The sequence below is a fragment of the Ammodytes marinus genome, assembly GCF_949987685.1.
Source record: "Ammodytes marinus genome assembly, chromosome: 6".
Classification (NCBI taxonomy): Eukaryota; Metazoa; Chordata; class Actinopteri; order Uranoscopiformes; family Ammodytidae; genus Ammodytes; species Ammodytes marinus.
Window position 1 is genome coordinate 8,712,371 of NC_137235.1, and position 19,320 is coordinate 8,731,690.

At 41.3% G+C, this 19,320-nt stretch overlaps 1 protein-coding gene across 1 annotated transcript in view; it reads right to left on the minus strand.

Moving 5' to 3' along the window:
* LOC307252277 (protein sidekick-1-like) overlaps positions 1-19,320 on the minus strand; it is a gene marked incomplete at its 5' end in the record, with an annotated part of 221,470 nt that overhangs the window by 65,000 nt on the left and 137,150 nt on the right. Inside the window, 9 exons of the mRNA XM_080029914.1 lie at positions 3,975-4,122; positions 5,498-5,634; positions 8,902-9,075; positions 9,520-9,622; positions 10,593-10,760; positions 10,989-11,105; positions 12,070-12,264; positions 14,196-14,279; positions 17,219-17,394. Coding sequence (XP_079886040.1) covers positions 3,975-4,122; positions 5,498-5,634; positions 8,902-9,075; positions 9,520-9,622; positions 10,593-10,760; positions 10,989-11,105; positions 12,070-12,264; positions 14,196-14,279; positions 17,219-17,394 — 1,302 coding nt within the window. The remainder of the gene's footprint in view (positions 1-3,974; positions 4,123-5,497; positions 5,635-8,901; positions 9,076-9,519; positions 9,623-10,592; positions 10,761-10,988; positions 11,106-12,069; positions 12,265-14,195; positions 14,280-17,218; positions 17,395-19,320) is intronic.

Sequence of the window (19,320 nt, forward strand, 5' to 3'; positions counted from 1 at the left end):
ATCGGTTTGGCATATCTAAGGCTGAATTGAGCTTTTACAAACAATGAGTAATCGAAAGCTGATTTCTTTCTGTGTTGGCTAGGTAGTCTTACATGCTTAACATGGACATAGTAGAAATGACACAAAGATGAGCCATTGCTGACTTTGGATATGCCCTGACTTTTTCTTCAAGCAACCCCCATAAAGAAAAACATTATAAACATTATATCTGTTGAACATCAGCATGTTAGCAATGGCTTTTTTTAGGCATGATTTGATAGCATGCGGTTTTTAAGCATTTAACTGAAAGTAGGCCTACATATGGGCAGCATGACAGAGCCATAAACATGGCTGTAGACTATGTAAGGGTATAGCCATGACATCCAATGGATTTAAAAAAAATAATATGAGTTATGACAAGCCCAAACGTATTCCAGGAAAGGGAAAAGAAAGGTTCCCAACAAGGTTTTTTTTCTTTTGTGTATAAAGTGGGTTCACAAGGTCCGGAAGGTTAGTATAACATCAATTACAGTTAATACACCAAAACAACTTAAAGCTCAAGGATGAATTTGATCAAGAAGTGCATCATGAGTGCATAAGTAATGTGTTATTTATCTGATGATAACACTTTGTCGCTCTTTTTGGTTCCTTCATGACCTGTCAATAATACTAAGAAAGTAAAGGGCAAAGCAGGCACACGGAGGCGTGAGATAGACACGCATGGACCGGCGTGTCTATTACACGCCTTGCCTGACCAGGGCGTGTGAGTTACACGCGCACCTCCCGTAGTCAAGATGGCCGCCGCGGTGTTCCGTCAATGTACACGCGCACCTCCCGTAGTCAAGATGGCCGCTGCGGTGTTCCGTCAATGTTCTATCTATATTCTAACCTCTCCCTGTCCCCTTGCCCTAACCCTAACCACCCACGCCAGGGTGTTTGTCTGCGGGGCTGCAGCTGGATAGTATTGAAATGCTAGGAGAACATGTCGGCCCCTGTTGGTGCTATTCCTCCATTCATTTAGACGGGCAGGAGGTGCGCGTGTAACTCACACGCCCTGGTCAGGCAAGGCGTGTAATAGACACGCCGGTCCATGCGTGTCTATTACACGCCTCGGCGTGATACCGGGTTGCATGGAAATAAAGGCTGACCTGTCAATGTGTAGGTTCATTTAATAGCATGAATGGAAAGTGAAAAAAATTACTAACGCCACCATTTTGAAATAGGAGTCTTAAGAAAAATCCTTTCATCAAATTTTTCTGAAGAAATTCAAGTGCTATTTCTGTTCAATTTACCACATAATATATTTGTATCATTTAAACATGTATACCCATTTTCAGACCAGAAAAAGTGGAAAAATTGCAACTACCAATTTTCAAGTCAAGTTTCCGACTACTTACTGTAAATCACTTGTATTGTATCTGCCCAGGTGCATGTAGCGCTAAGTTGTTGAATAATAGCAGCTTTGCAGCATATGTGCACACAGCAGGAACTGTAATCCCAATTAACTATTGAGCCTTTATTTTATTTCCTGCTAGACTTTCTTGTCAAGTTTTCTGGACAAACAATGAGCCTTTACTCAGAGCAAACCTTCTCTCTGCAATCATTTCTGCTAAATGGCACAAAGTACATAATTCACTCACTTTGACATCTCCAGTAAATCTTTAACTCTCCCTAAAGACATTCAAAAGCTTTTGCTCAATTTTTATAATTTTGACATTGTATGTGTGCATTAGTAGTGTGTGTGCATTAGTGTGTGTGTGTGTGTGTGTGTGTGTGTGTGTGTGTGTGTGTGTATGAATGTATATAAAGAAAGAGTGAGAGAGAGTATTTAATGTCACATCCAGCGTTATCTGATGTGTTCTAGTTCTGAATGAACAGAGAACAGAGAATTGAAACAGATGTTGGAAAGTTCTGATGAGGACCAGAGTTCGAGGCATTTATGAATAATCTGTTAAAGGCTGAGTCTTCAAAGGCGTTAATGGTGTGAGTGTAGGTCATGCATGCATAACTTTGTGTGTGTGTGTGTGTGTGTGTGTGTGTGTGTGTGTGTGTGTGTGTGTGTGTGTGTGTGTGTGTACGTGTGTTAAAGATTGTATAATTGGATTCTTCAAGAGAGTTTCTGTATTTGGAGGTAATTCCCCCCCCCCACTTTGATCACATTCATTCAAATACTTTTAAGTGGATTTCCACCACCTTTCCAAGCGCCGCAGTGAGAAAAAGAAAGATGGAAAGAAAAAAAGATGTATGAATTATTGCTGTTATGATAAAGATCCTTATCAGGACAAGAACATAATGGGAGAGTGCAGCAGCAGCAGCTGGGAGTTCAAACTTTAATAAGGGGCTTTTTGTCATCAATATTACAAGCTTCTTCCTCACTCTGTGTCTGCTTCCCTCACTCTGTCCACATTACTGCACGTTGTCATCCTGCTCATTTGGAGAACTGAGCTTCTGCAGGACATATTCCTCTGGCTCACTCTCTCTCTCTCTCGCTGTGTGTCAAGTGTAGCAGCACTCGCCTTGGCATCTGTGGCTACTCGTGTGTGTGTGTGTGTGTGTGTGTGTGTGTGTGTGTGTGTGTGTGTGTGTGTGTGTGTGTGTGTGTGTGTGTGTGTGTGTGTGTGTGTGTGTGTGTGTCATATGTGGGGCAAACATCCAGCAGATGAAAAGCAAAAGTACTGGTGGTTACATACGAGACAAACACAGAAGAAGAGACGTATTCATCCGTTCTGATCCACTGACCAATGATGACTGTGTCTGTCGGCCAATCCTTTCATTCTTTTTTTCAAGGATCAATCCAATTTATTCTCCAGAGCCTCTAACAACCAACTATAAATGGTGGACTAGGTTTGGACTCCTTACTAACAATTCACTGGTGCATGCAGAAAGGCAGGAAAGGAGAAGAGTAATGGCTGACAAAAAAAATAAGCGGAAAGGGATTATAAGTGCAAAAAAGAAAGGGCGATTCAGCGCAGAAAAAAAGGAAAAGAGAATATAGAAGAACTGCGAATTGAAAGAGAAGCAAACTGACAGGACATGGAATCTGAGATGTGTGTGAATGTGTGAGTTCAGCTTTCACGGCCACTGCTGTTGTTGTTGCTGAGAGTCTATTTGGCAGAAACACAACTGGCGGTCACTTTTTCTTCAGCCAGACAAAATCATGTTTGTGTGTTATCAACCCTCTAATGCACAAACAGAACTATTATGATGTTGTGTGCGAGTGAGAGTCAGAGATTTTTTGTTGTATACATCCAAACAGAAGCAACACATTTTTTGAATACCTGCCACACCTCTTCCAACCATCCGATCACTCAATCCAGTTCCATCAGTGCAAGGCATCATAATTACCCCCATTAGAGTGTTCTCTTGGGATTAACATGCAAACAACACACATACTCTCACACACACACACACACACACACACACACACACACACACACACACACACACACACACAAACATAACACATCTGCATAGCAATCTATTTACTTTTCAGGCTAAATCACACTCTCCCTACTGCACATAGACATGCAGTGTAATTAATTGCATCATTTTTACTGTTTAGTTGGTGATGGAAGTAGACTGGCAGGGAAATGCAAACACACATACACAGCATGGATGTGAAGGAATATAAATTGCTATTTGCAAAGGAAATGGATTCTAAACAAAAAAGGCCACTCCCTTTGCCCTCGCCTGGTTAGAATCCTGTATCACTATTCTTGGTCGTGGCAACACACACACACACACACACACACACACACTGAGACACACAGATTAGACTGTAGTTTATTTGTGAGGCAGTGTGACCAAGTCTATTACACACAGATGGAGCGGGCTGAAAAAAAAGACTATTTCTCACATATAAAAACAGGATTTCATGCTAGTCTAAGTATGGTGGAGTATGTGTTTAATAAAGCAGGTAGCTGTGTGTTTGTGTCTCAGATGTGTGTCAGCGACTGAACGTGTGTCCTTGAATGCAAATATAATAATGCTCTTACCTCTGTGTCTCGGAGCTGTACTGACCCCTGCCCACTTGATTGACAGCGCAGAGTCTGAACTGATAGGTCCTGGCAGGTGTGAGCCCGCCCACCGATACCTGGGACACCGCAGGATCCACCTCCGATAGGTAGACCTTCCAGGGTGAGTCTAGACGGTGAGGGACAAAGATTAGAGGCTGAGGTTAGGACAAACAAGAGACCCGGCCACAATAAATCAAAACAACACGTGCTAGGAATAGATGAAACAAGAGAAGAAGAAAGGTAGAACAGTGGGGAAGGTAAGCTGGAGAGGATTAAAGCCAAGAAGGACAACAGGATGCAACAAGAAAGAGAAGTTTGGAGGGAAGAGAGAGGGATTAATATACAGGAGCGCAGATGTGTCTGTATATTGTTGCCAGCTTGTTGCGGTCTTATCTTCCAGTGTTTGTCCTCCTGAAGATACTAGAGACAGATTCCCTATCATCATGGTGGCAGGAGCCACATGCATCCGTGTAAAGTGAGAAGGATAGTGTGTGTGCCCCAATATCAAGTGAGCCCAGTTAATGTGTTAGAGCTATTGTCTGACATGAAAATAAATTGTATTTATAATAGCCCATTCTCTCCAAAATACAATCTAGACGTATCTCATATATAACACACACACAAACACGAATACGCATACAGACAGACACGCAAGCGAGCACAAACACACACACACACCCACACGCACAGAGCAGAGAGAGCTGGTAATCAGTGTGCACAACACTCTTGTCCATTCCTCACTGTCTAGCTTCAGTCTTTGCTGAAATCGACCAGACATTTTTTTTTCCTATCATTATCTTGGCTTATTTCTGTAGATGCTACAAAACAGCAAGTGGAATGGTGACAGCAGAAAAACTTGGAATGGTATCCCTGCTGTCTGCCTAAAAGTTATCACCGTGAAGATTACTTAAAATGTCAAATCAAAAATGTCAATTTGACATTTGTCCATCAGTTCCTGCAGTTTAGTCATGTGCTTGGCTCCAAATGAAACGTTCACCAGTCCATATGTCTGTCTTAGCCTACAGCAGAACTAAGAGTGTCTCTACGGCTATCTCTGTCCAATCTGTTTCTCCTGTCATTGTATTCCTCTCTCTCTCTCTCTCTCTCTCTCTCTCTCTCTATTTCTCATTTGACAGAGAGGCCGCCTGCTGTTAAAACATCTGTGGTAGAGAGAGGGTACGAGACAGAGAGAGAATAGGAGCGAGAGAGAGAGAGAGTGAGAAGGGGAGGGTGGGACATCAGGGTTTATTTATAGCGAACCTGGATGTACATTTAGGCAGCAACACTATTCTCCATATGTCTGTCTCTTGTAAATGAGTGTGTGTCAGTGATGGTAGACAGCAAGTGAACAGCTGTTTGCCATTCAGGGACTATAAAGTACCCACTCTACCCCCTCTACCCACCCGCCCTCCCCAAACACACAAACAGACACACACACACACACACACACACACACACACACACACACACACACACACACACAGACACACAAACACACGTACTGTTCTCTGAGAGCTCCAACAGGTAGTATAGAAGCGGGGAGTTTCCATCAAAAGGTCGTAGCCAGGACAGCAGGACGGAGCGCGAGTCCGAGTCATTGAGATGGGCCGTCAGGGAGCGAGGAGAGTGTGGCAGCTCACTGAAACACAACAAGATAAAATAAGAAAAACTTCAGATCTACCTTAAATTAGACAGTATTTGTTTGGTCATTTGATTAGAAGTCTAGGGAAATAATTTGACAGTTTTGAAAATAACCTTATTCGCTCTCTCTTGCCAACAGTTGAGATGAATAGATCTTTCAAAGCGTCTTTGAGTGACCTCCAAAAAAGCGCATATAAATCCTATCAAATATTAGTATTATTATTATTATACCACACAGTAAGCTAAATATCACGCTAAAGCCAACAGCAAGTTAGCTTAGCTTAGCATTAAGACTGCAAAAAGCTAGCCTGTGTATCTCTCTGAAGGTAACACAATTCCCCTGCAACCAAAGTCCCATTCCACTTTCACAAACTTTGGGATAATTGCCCTTCCATTTTTCAGGCAGAGTATCCAAAAAGTAAGAGCTATCGGCCAAGAAAGATCACATAAGGTAAGGTAGGTACTTTTTTCTTTCTTATACCTCCCAGAGCCTAGCCATCCGTTTTATTCTGTTTCCAGTCTTTCTGCCAGGTTAAGCTAACTAGATGTTTTCAGCGCTCTCATGTCTGGAAAGTAAATTTATACATTTTCTAATCTAACTTGTGGCAAGAGTGCACATCTGTCTGACTGTTGAACTACACTTTAACAAAGAGTGTGTCCAAACATGAAATCACACATTTATGCATTTGTGCGTCATAAACAAGTCTGTGACCCGGTGCCATAACTTTTCATTAGACCGATATTTGTTAGCTGTGTGTTGCCTTTTCTATTAGATGTGTGAAAAAAGTTGGCTCTGACACCATGGGTTGGGTCCAAGGATCAATTCCAGCAGGGCAATATTGTCTAAATATGTCCACTGTTTGCACATTTTTATTGATATATGTATTTTATTCTGTATGTGATCTACACCCCCAACAAATATATATATCACAACATCTATTACAAAAACATTCTCCAGGCATTTGGCCAGTCCCTGTGGATATTTCTGCATCCCAGCCGTGATGATAACAAAGGAGAGCAACACAGATATATTCAAATGAGCAATAAACAGCGTCCATACATTTGATTATTCTAATTGAGGTGCATCATAACACTCTTCAAAAAACAGTTGGCTTGAAGCAGGGGAAGGTAAAAGAAAAGCAAGGCTACATGTGCAAACACAGATAACTGGAGTGAATGTATTAACCGACTGTCAAAATAACCAAATAAATATATTTACACTGAAACCATGATGAAACACATGTTCCCTTGTGCATAAACTAGCAGCAATTCATATTGATGAGCCCATTAATTATTTCTAAACTGCTTTTTTTTTGTTTGTGCTGTGTGTGGTTTCATGCTTTTAATATTCAAGGAATGAAGCCAAGAATAAGTGGAGTGAAAGGAAAAAATATATGGAGAGAATATGACGTTATGTTGGAGGGGAGGGGTGGGGGGGTGAGAGAGGGAGCACGGGGAAATGAGAATGATGTTTTCTTTACTGAGCTGACATGATCATATTAATTAATGGATGAGCTTGGAAAATGTAAGAGCAACTTCTACCTTCACAAAACACACACATCCTAACGCACAGACACACACAAACACATGGATAGGTCTTGCGGGAGTTGAACCAATAACCTGCTGGTAATTAGTCTGTCTCCTCAGCCGCCAGCGTCTGTTAGCCCCTGTGACCCATTGATACCGAGCTAACGAGAATGTCAGTCACACACGTGGACACACACACACACACACACACACATGCACACGCTCGCACACACACACACACACAGTCGTAAGGAAATCCCCTTCGTTCTCCGCATGTTTTTGCACGGACGTAAACAGAGACATACTTCCTCCCTCGGAGTTTGACATGAGTAAACTCTCGGCTCTGTATAATTTAGAAGAGGTATTCGCTCGTGTTCAATCTCTCTCCAACACTGCAATTGTATTATTATATCATAAGTGCCGTTTTTCTAAATATACAAGTGTCAATGTGACTATATATGGACCACTACCTGATAGCATTCCCTCACAGTGTGGCGTGGGTCGGAGCGTGGGATACTCTTGAAATATGTGTGTGGCATGCTTTTATCTGAGTGACAGGAATGCCTGCTCATTTGAGATACACAACGTGACCCGTTTGGAATCTGTCCACACAAACACACTATACGTTCCATATTTAACACTGGAAGACTAATACAGCTTCGGCTTCAAAGAGCAGGGAGGGAACAGCGCATTAAGGGAACCTAATAGCAGATATGACCTTACTAATACTACTGTCTAATAATACCTCACACTAAGTAGTCCATTCTCGCACATTACAGTTTTAATGGTACAGACATGCATCGGGTTTAGATGGTGTCTGAACTCTGACAAAACACAGCTATTATTGGAAAAGCAATTATTTCATTAGACAACTGCAGAACGGAGCTGTCAATTATGCTTTCCTTATGCTTAGGCAATGTACTAAATTACCTATTTGTCTCCTTCTCCTGAATGGTGTTCTGCAGTGTAAACCATCCTACCTAAAATGCTCAACACAGAGACATCTTCCTTGCCAATCATATCTGTAATTTAAATTGGACAGACTGCTAGCGACAGATTGGCTTGCTTGTTATTCCCTTTTGATTTAAGCACAAAAAACTTAAAATGTGTTGTTTGTGCAAAATAACAAAAAAGAAAACAAATTCAATATGTTTATCGGATGAATGCCTGTTCTGTATTTCCGATAATGTGTATGTAAAAAAAAATCTAAATATTCAGAAAATATATTCTGCTTTTTCTATAATGTATAGACTATGTACTGTAAATCACAACAAACTCCATAATGTGCTTCACAACTTAATAAAAAAAGCAGCATAACTCTTTCTTTCTCAGAGTTTGATGAGAAGATTGATACTATTCTTATGTCAGTGTTTAAGCTAAAGTCTTCCTTATATGCTATGAGAAAAATGTTATGTTGCAATAAACTTTAGATTTTTGATCATATTATTTGCCAATGAAACAATACCCTTTGTCCTAGGGGATGGATAAAGTATGTATCCATCTATCTACAGCCGGCAGATGGTTAGCCTAGCTAAGCACAAAGATTAGAAAAAGGAAAGAAAGCTTGTCTGGCCACCACTTTAACTTACTAACTCACCTTGCATCACCTTGCAACCCGGACAAACACTTTAGTGTAAAAATCACAAGATCTATTTTTTTCTTATGTTTTGTGCCACTGCGAAACCATGAAGATAGAAAGGAGCGGACATCCAAACAGCTTTGCATGCTTTGAACTCACATGACTTCGAGGCGTGCAGAGTGAGAATCGTTGCCGGCCTGTGATGTGACGGTGCAGGTGTAATCCCCGATGTCACCTGACCACGTCTGGCCAATAGTGAGAGAGCCCTGGCGCACAGACACACGGCCTCCGCTGCTCGGAACCACCTGCACACCACCTCGTTCCCACTTGAAGCTGCAATAGAGGAGGAATGCATGTACAGGTGAATGTCATAGTATTAGAATATCAAAAAAAAGTTTTTTTTTTCTTTTCTGTAATTCCATTAAAAAAATGAAAGTTCCATATCTTTTTTGATTCATTAGAAATCAAAAGGCGCATTTTTGTTTAATTTAGCAAATTACATCTTACAGCTAATGCAAATCATAAATCCAGCATCTCAAAATATTAGAATATTCCATATGGCCAGTCGAAAAAAGGATTTATAATACAGCAGCTTCTCTGTTAGCCGAAATCCTGAAAAATTTAACAAAAAAATACCTGAAATATATAACTTTATGTCCAATGAATCTAAAATATATGAAACTTTTACTTTTTGAATTAAACTACAGAAAAAAATGATACTCTATACTGTATATTCACAGAGCCTGTACATAAACACACAAAAAGACGAGCATGTACCTGGTATTAACTCTGGGGTCATGTGTAGCATTACAGTTCAGAATAGCAGTGGTTCCTTTGATAACGCGCTGGTCTGTGGGAGGCACAGAGATGATGGTACGATCTGCAAAACACCAGACAGAATCCAGAGGAGGAGAGATAAATGGGAGCCAAATAATTTAGAGGATGTTGTTTGTTATTCTCTTATATGAACATAATATTATGTTCATATAATATAAATATTATTTAAATGTATGCTTTCCCAGTTTGATGAGACATTAATTAGTCTACAGTTTAGCCCTTAACTACTGAAGCTAAACAAATTAAAGAAAAACACACAAGCATGCTTCTCCACCATGCACACACACACACACACACACATACACACACACACACACACACACACACACACACACGCACACACACACACACACACACACACACACACACACACACACACACACACACACACACACACACACACACACACACACACACACACACACACACACACACACACACACACACACACACACACACACACACAAAACTGCTTAGTTTATCACATTATTGGTTATTTGTTCCACTCAGGCTTTAGCCATTCACAAAAAGCCTAGTTAGAAAAAGTCCAGTGGTAAAACAGATAAGGGTGGATGCATTATAGAGGACATCTGTTATTTCCTTAAATCATAAGTTACGGTATATTTTGGACGTGACCTGGCCTCAAATGAATGAATATAAATTTTATATATCATAGTGCTCAACAGAAGACAGTGCTTAATCGAATTCAACAGTATTCAATATTAAGCCGTCAAGATATATATATATATATATATATATATATATAAATAAAAACAGCCAATCGATAAGTTTAACGGTTAATCAATCATCCTCTTACCTGGCCCAATGATTATTTCACCATTGCATTGGCCCACTGCATCGATAACCAATCAACACTGCCTGTTCATTTGCCTGAGCTAATGCGATTGGACAGCTACTGATAAATGAGTGTTCCATGACTGTTTTTTTTGGTCTCTTTAGCAGATGTATATTGAGCAGTTTAAGTGTGTATAGAGACAGTATGTGTTTCTTACTCAAAACGGTGAGTGTAGTGGTGGCGTTGACGGTTCCCTCGGAGTTAAAGACAATGCAGGTGTATTCTCCTGAATCCTGGAAGCTGATTGGTCGGATCTCCAAACCACCTGACTGCAACAGTGTGAACCTGGGAACCTGGACCGATCCACTAGCTAAGACCTGTGAACCTACAGAGAGAGAGAGAGAAAGACAGAGAGAGAGACAGAGAGGGAAAATAATAACATGGCCTTGAGGTGAATAAAAGTAATTAAGACATGAAGCCCATTTTTAATTACAAACATACCGTGTCAGTGTGTGTGTGTGTGTGTGTGTGTGTGTGTGTGTGTGTGTGTGTGTGTGTGTGTGTGTGTGTGTGTGTGCTCGGCGTGTTAAGCAGAGTTTGGGTAGTCACTTACCTCTCCTCCAGGTGATGGCAGGTTTCGGAGCTCCACTCGTCTGGCAGGTAAACAAGGCTGTGTTGCCTTCGGTTACTGTTTGGTCGGACGGAGGGAATTTAAATGTGGGAGCGACACCTGAAAACACAGGGAGAGAGCATGAGAGGAATGTAAACATAGGACATGGCCGCTGCAATTTGGTGGGTAAAAGATTTGAACGACAGTGAAGTGAAATAGAGGAGAGAAAAGTGAAAAAGAAAGGATGACAGTGTTGATCTAAACAGCAATGCTTCCTCTTTGATCAATGGAGGCTCTTATTCATTACCCAGTGCTACTCGCGTGGTGTGTGTGTGTGTGTGTGTGTGTGTGTGTGTGTGTGTGTGTGTGTGTGTGTGTGTGTTTGAAAGCTCCATGGGAGCTTTTAATTATAACTCTCACTAAAACAGAACGTAACTCTGCTGAGAAAAAATACAACCCCACCTGCACGTCTGCTGCTAACACACTGCAGAATACCAAGTGAAGGCAATGTTGGACTGACTGATGATCACTGCAATTGTCATGTTGCACAACTCAAACTCACAAACTATGCACCGTATTAAATTAATAACTGTTGAATATTTTGCATGTATGGAACGGTACAGCCAAATGAGCCTGATAAATTGGGAAGGAAAGAATATAGCTGTAATCCTTGGTTTATTAATCAATAGTAGATAACAAGCAATGTAATGACATACTATTTTCTGATATTATTTTACACGCAACAGATGAATGGAGAAAATATTCTGGAGACTGATGAATCATGAAAATCATCTTCAAATGCAGCCCTTAAAAACCATTACAGCAGGTATGAGCAGATACAAAGAAAGTGACAGACGAGGAGTTACAGCAGGTACATGAGACATAAAGTTAAAGGAATTAATTACATTGAGTGAGGGTGAATAAACCTAAAACCAAAGCAGAGACTTGAGAGCACAAGCAATAATAAGTTTATATGTATAGCACCTTTTCAATAGCAGACGTCACAAAGTGCTTCAGTGGTTTTAGGTGTCTATATAGCAGAGTACTGTAGGTGTGTGTGTGTGTGTGTGTCACACAAACTCACTGGAGACCAGTAGTTGTGTGTGTGCCTGGGTCTCTCCGGCAGCGCTGCGGCCGATACACTGGAATATTCCAGTGTCTCCTGGCTGCACCCTGCGCACCGTCAGCCCGGTGGCGGCGGTGACCTTGTAGCGCGGGTTGGCCAGTTTGGATAAAGGCACCGTGTCCTTGTACCACTCCATGCGGGGCTGGGGCACACCTACACATGGGCACACACAGAGAGGGAGAAAATGCTCAATTTCCTTAATAACCAGCCAGCTGAACTCACTGCTGAGCAAACTGCTCACACTCCCACTAAAAGAGAAAGAGAGAGACACACACACACACAGGCACGCACACACACTCCTTCAACCAATATTTCTTCTCTGTTATCCCCCTCTCTCTCCCTATAAATATACATGTGGGCATAATGACTGCTAATAATATATTGATTGGAGGGTGTGGGTGGAAGGGTAAGGGTGGCATAAGGGGCCAAAAAACATTCTGAATAAAAGATGTGAGCCAGAGCGCACCACTGAATAGCTTCAGTATCAGCGCCCACCTGTCTGACGGACATGCCAGATATGACAGGCATGGGGCTCAATGCAATTACTTCGTCTCAACACTCCACACCAGTGTGTGTGTGTGTGTGTGTGTGTGTGTGTGAGAGAGAGAGAGAGTGTGAGAGTGAGAGTGTGAGAGTGAGAGAGAGAGAGAGAGAGAGAGAGAGAGAGAGAGAGTGATAGATGAACTCCACACTTTTTCTCAATCTGTTGGTGTCAAGTTTTCTGAGACATGCATGAAGTATTTTTCACCCCCTCCTTGTCTGGCTCTCTCTGTCACTGTGCAGTCTATCTGTCTTTGCTCTCCCTCCCTGGTTCCTCGTCCCAGCCTCCATCCCTCTCTCCGTCCCCTCAGGCCCCTGCTATTTAATTACGCTGCCACTGTATCAGATTACTGAGGAGGAACATAAACTCGCTCAGTGTGTGAGAGAAGGAGGGTGCGTGTGTTTGTGTGTGTGTGCGTGTGTGTATGTGTGTGTGTGTGTGTGTGTGTGTGTGTGTGTATGTGTGTGCGTGTGTGTGTGTGTTTGTGTGAGTGAGAGAGAGAGAGAGAAAGAGGAGCATAATGCACTTTTGAGAGCCATGTCCAGCCATGCTCATTTCAATATTTCACTGTAGTCCATGAAGAAGAAGTCTGTAATTTTCTGTGTAATCTCACTGTTCAAGAAGCCTAGGAACTCATGCACACACACGCTGAACGACACCAAACGTCATTCTACCGTAAAGTCTAAGGAGTCTGTCTGCTTAAGGTAAACAATATTGTCTCATAATGATATGTACAAACATCAGACTAACATGTGCTACACAGACATTGATATAACGATCTGAAGTGTTCACCACAATGACTTCAGTTCCTGACCCATCTGGTTGTAAACACCAGCAGACCCCCTCTGTGTGCTTCAAAGTGATTGTGTGAGGGGGCAGTGTCAGACAATTTTCTACAACTTCCCCAACAAACAAGAGAATTCTGGGCCACTTTACGCATTGATTGGGTAGGTGTAGGTTGGCAAGAAGGATTCTAACATATTTCTCCAGCTCTCTTCTTCTTCTCATCCTGCACAGAACTACTTCTGACAGTTTGTGTGACTTTTCATTGTAATTGGGTGCAGGCAGCAGCATGGAGAAATGCCTTTGAGGATAGACAGACGGGAGGTCGCCCCCTCTCTACGGCAGCAGGCTTGTCAACCTCCACAGACATCGACACTTTTGTCTTTGAGTGTGATCAGACCACATGCCGTACGACCTAGCTTGAACTACTTAGTTTAAGCATTTAGTGTACCCATTAACATGACTAACTCAAGTTCAGCTGAATTTTAGAATGCATTTTTACACGAAACTAGGACTCGAAGATTTGTAAACTAATATTTACATTTGTATAATCTCATACACACACACACACACACAAACACACACACACACACACACACACACACACACACACACACACACACACACACACACACACACACACACACACACACACACACACACACACACACACACACACACACACACACACACACACACACACACACACACACACACACACACACACACACACACACACACAAGCATGCACGCGGTGTACCTGTAGCCAGGCAGGGAATATCTACGTTCCTGTCGAGATCAGCGAAGATTTTCCTCTTGGGTTGAGTAGTCAGAGATGGTGGCTCTGAAAAAAATGATAGGACATACAATCTTAAACATTTTAATATACAACATATTCGGTATCATGAAAATCCCTTGCTGTGCACAACATGTTTGAAGTACTAATCATAAGCCCTAAAAAAACTTGTTCAATCATTAAATAGCTTTAAAACCTAATCTTAAAAGAGATGTGCTGTAGACTCAAATGAGTCCCCATGAGAATCTGGAGTGTGTTTGCCAGGCAGCGTTTCTATCTGTATGCCCTGTGAAATGACTTCATAAAATGAAACAATGCCTTCTACAAGCTTCTCCATTTCCGTGCCAACAACTGCTACCTCTTAACATCTTCACCAGTATCCCTTTTAAATTCTGACAGCAGCGTCCCTCCGATGCCAAGAAAGTGAGATATATGCTTTTTGGTGTATTACTGTAATGTAATGAGATGGTATGAAAAATATATATACAAAAAATAAAGTATATACTCCGTATTCTCAATTTTTTTTATAGTGTAGAGACAGAGTTGAATTGGGGCAGAGAGGGGAGTGACATGCAGAGAACGACCGCGGGCTGGAATCGAACTCGGGTCCGCTGCTGGCCGAGGCCCATGGAGGGGACGCCTTACCAACTGAGCTAAAGACGCCCCCTTACGCTCCATTTTTTTCCAAAACATTTGTTAACATTGAGTGAGAGATATTGGCACAGCAAGGCAAGAGACAGGGGGAGGGAGAGACAGAGTGGCTAATTCATTTTTCGGTCTGTCATCTCTGGTAAAATGGCACCTGTCCAATGAAAAATGACGTTGGGGAAAATGAACGTCCAGTGTCCGTAAGAAATTATGAATAATGAAAATATATCATTCGTTTTGAACAAGGTGAAAGCATTTTATAATATTTTTAAGTTGTATTTGAGGACAATCTTTTCTAAGGCTCTATCCTTATTTGTAATAATGTAAAATAGTAGGTTTCTGACATCATTCTGTCATTTTAATGATGTACTTTGATGAAAAGAAAAAGAGAGGATATGCTTGTGTGCGTGTGGGGGGGGGGGCGGGACATCTACTTTCATGTTGGTGCTTATTCTACTTCATCACACATGCAGACGTTTTTTTCCACTTTGTGGGGATTTCCATACATCTCCTATCTTTATTGTACATTGTAGAATTTGTCCCCATTTTGTGATAAGAGAGCAAGTGGGGCATACTGTACAGCGAGGGAAAGAACAGGGAAACTAGAGATTAATGACAGCCATGTGATGTTACAGCGATAACACGTGTGTTAATTCTTCAGCCTTCAGTCAGGTGATTTGAAAGACCTAAATGAACTAAAAACACCCATTCTGGGGTGTTTGGATGGTGGGGTTTACAGGTTTAAGCTTCACATGGATTCCCTGTTTTGTGCTTAAAAAACAATGGTGGAGAACAACAACAGATTTTATGTTGTTGTTTGCTACCAGGAGTCGTCTGTACGGTACGGTGTCATACATATTCTGATTAGTGGATCCGACTAGAAAAATGAAATGAAATTCAATAATGAATACCTTTGAGGCCTGTCTCCTTCTTTCTCACAGACACATACACTATTCTGTTTAGGAATTTCTTTCATTGCATCAAGGTCTGTCGAGCCCATAGCAGAAAAAAAGAGAGAGGATCAGTACCAATGTATTCACCGGTCTCTACTCCTCAGATACAAATGAAGGCATGCATACGTTGTCCCTGGCAGACCTTAACAGTCTTGTCGGCCTAATGAAGGGAGATAACCTAGACGCAGACAGAGAGTGCAAGAAGTTGGGTGCTAGATAGTGAGGCTGGTGCACAGAAAGGGAATGAGTTGGGGCATTAATATTCAGGAATTCAAGTCTTTTCTGACTAGTGAGTTATTCTGTAGGCGTTAGGTGCTCCCTCGCTCCGACAATCACAGCAGATCAAAAAGACGCTGACGAACTAGGGGGGAGAAAAGTTTTGCTTCATCAATCACATGCTCGCAGCCTGCGTGTTGTTTTCTATTTACACACACATATCAAGGACAGGAGCGCATTGTGACGAGAGGGCTCATGTTTCGAGTACTTTCAGTGCTTTCCGTATTGATTGGCGACTCTGGGGAACAAAACTAATTTAGCCGCTGAGCGAAACTCGCATGTGTAGCTGTGGTGCCTTTTTGTCTTTGTAAGTGTACATTATACACACACACACACACACACACACACACACACACACACACACACACACACACACACACACACACACACACACAGACATGTAGTTGTAAGCGCACATGGATGAATAAACTGTATATGCTTTCCACAGCTATGTGACTACAATGAGAAGTTTATTGGACAGTGTGGACAACGGATTATGGTTCAAGTAGTCCTGTAGTTGACAGTCACCGCCCCAGGGTGTTCACGGTCATGCTTCCAGGAGAAAAGCAGGAATAAATGGAGGAATAAACAGCATTAAAAAAAAGCCTCGGGCAAAAATTGGACAAGAAAAGAACATAGTGAGGTTGAAACAGAAATCAATGGCACATGTTGAGGGCATTAGGCTTGATGGGTCAGGCCAACCCAGGATAATCATGGATAATCATTTTAGGCTCCCTTTGTGTGTGTGTGTGTGTGTGTGTGTGTGTGTGTGTGTGTGTGTGTGTGTGTGTGTGTGTGTGTGTGTGTGTGTGTGTGAGAGAGTGAGTGAGTGAGTGAGTGAGTGAGTGAGTGAGTGAGTGAGTGAGTGAGTGAGTGAGTGAGTGAGTGAGTGAGTGAGTGAGTGAGTGAGTGAGTGAGTGAGTGAGTGAGTGAGTGAGTGAGTGAGTGAGTGAGTGTGTGTGTGTGTGTGTGTGTGTGTGTGTGTGTGTGTGTGTGTGTGTGTGTGTGTGAGTGAGTGTGTCTGTGTGTGTGGGAGTATGTGTATTTACGTGTGTGTGCGCAGGTGTGTGCGTGTGAGTGCGGGTATGGTCATGTGTCCTTTTCTCTCACCTATTACAGTGAGATGTGCCTTTGCCTCCACAGGTTTGGCAGTGCTGTTGCTAAGCGATGCCTCACAAACATATGCCCCTGTGTCAGAGGCGGCAGACGCGGGAACAGTTAGCCGACGCCCACCGGACAGCCGACGCCCATCACGTTTCCATGACACCACGAGGCTGTCCACCGGTCTGAGGGAGAAGAAAGGAGAAGAAAGGAGAGAAAGGATAGCAGGACATGGGTGAATTGAGTAGAAAAAAGTGAAAGAGTGACAGAAGGCAATTACAACATATTAAATCCATCAGTTCATGTGTCAATGAGGCGGGAAATGAATGATGACAGTGTGTATATCAGCGCCCGTCGGCTCTACTCAGCTTGAAGGAGCTTCAGTCAGTTAGACTGTATCTTGGAGGAGGGAAACGGGATTGATGTACAGTGAAGTTTTTGTTTTGCATGACTAATATATCGAAACACAATTCTTCTGAGTTAGTACGTTTTTGTTTTTTTTAAATAAATGATTACTATAGTATTTTACCTTTTCATCGCTTCATGAGCAATCTGAATTAAAATTCCCAACTAATCTACAACGACAACAGTTAAGTATGTAATCAGCAGCTGGAATTACCTTGCAAGTGTATTTTGTTCAATATGGATTAAAAGATTAAAGAGTTTAGCTATGGGATTTCTCCAATAAAAGTACACTATGAAAACATATGAATATGCAGCGAAGAACATAGAACTCATAGGATCACACCAATAGTTTTTGATTAGAGTGATTTGTAAAGGCAATGCAGTCAAAAAACAACCACAGAAAATAAACAGATGAAATGACAAGAAAAAATACAGCTTAGTTGATGCAAGTGACTGTCATATTGAACTCCAAAATACATCAGCTTGGAGATCATTGATGTTACATGGTCTTGATGTATTATGATTGCATTGTTGTTATTTTCCAAGTAGCTCTTAGGTTTTCATTCCAACTGTGATCATTTTGGATAGATAGATAGATAGATAGATAGATAGATAGATAGATAGATAGATAGATAGATAGATAGATAGATAGATAGATAGATAGATAGATAGATAGATAGATAGATAGATAGATAGATAGATAGATAGATAGATAGATAGATAGATAGATAGATAGATAGATAGATAGATAGATAGATAGATAGATAGATAGATAGATAGATAGGGCAGCTGTGGCTACTATGGTAGTTTACCACCACCGGTATGACTGTGTGTGAACGAATTGTCTGGAACCCTGTAAAGCGCTTTGAGTATCATGAAAGGCGCTATATAAATCCAAGCAATTATTATTAATTATTATTATTATAGATAGATAGATAGATAGATAGATAGATAGATAGATAGATAGATAGATAGATAGATAGATAGATAGATAGATAGATAGATAGATAGATAGATAGATAGATAGATAGATAGATAGATAGATAGATAGATAGATAGATAGATAGATAGATAGATAGATAGATACACAGATACATAGATAGATACATAGGTACATAGAAGGATAGATACTGTATGTCTCTCTCAGAACATAAACATATAGACAATATTGTGAGGAAAACTAATTTAACTTACTGCTAGACTTGTATGGAAACATTTTAATATACTTACTCTGTGAGCCCTGCCAACAATATGAAAATCCCAAATGTACCCAAATATTGAAAAACAGATTTAACATACTACTAGGCTTACTCTCAGTGCTTGTTTTCAATCGAACTCCTAATTATCATAGCACTCTAGCAGTACCGCATTGGTGCATATGACTGATTAATGCTTAATGGATGTTGATGGCAGATGCTTTTAGACTTCAGCACTGCACTTGATTTCACTGATCATACTCCCTCTTCTTTCTCCCAAATTTCAATCTCTTTTTTTCAGTTGTTCCCCGGGTACAGAATCATCTCTGGAGTGACTAGATCCTTCAGTTGATGCTTCTCTAATATCAGAGATAGTTTCTGGCAGAAGACTTATTTTGTCTACAGTTAGTGTAACATTTTAACAAAAATTGCCTGGTCTGACCATATTCCTCACTGTTTGTAAAATGGGAATATATCTTTGTGTTGCTAAAAACTCGACCTATACCTACA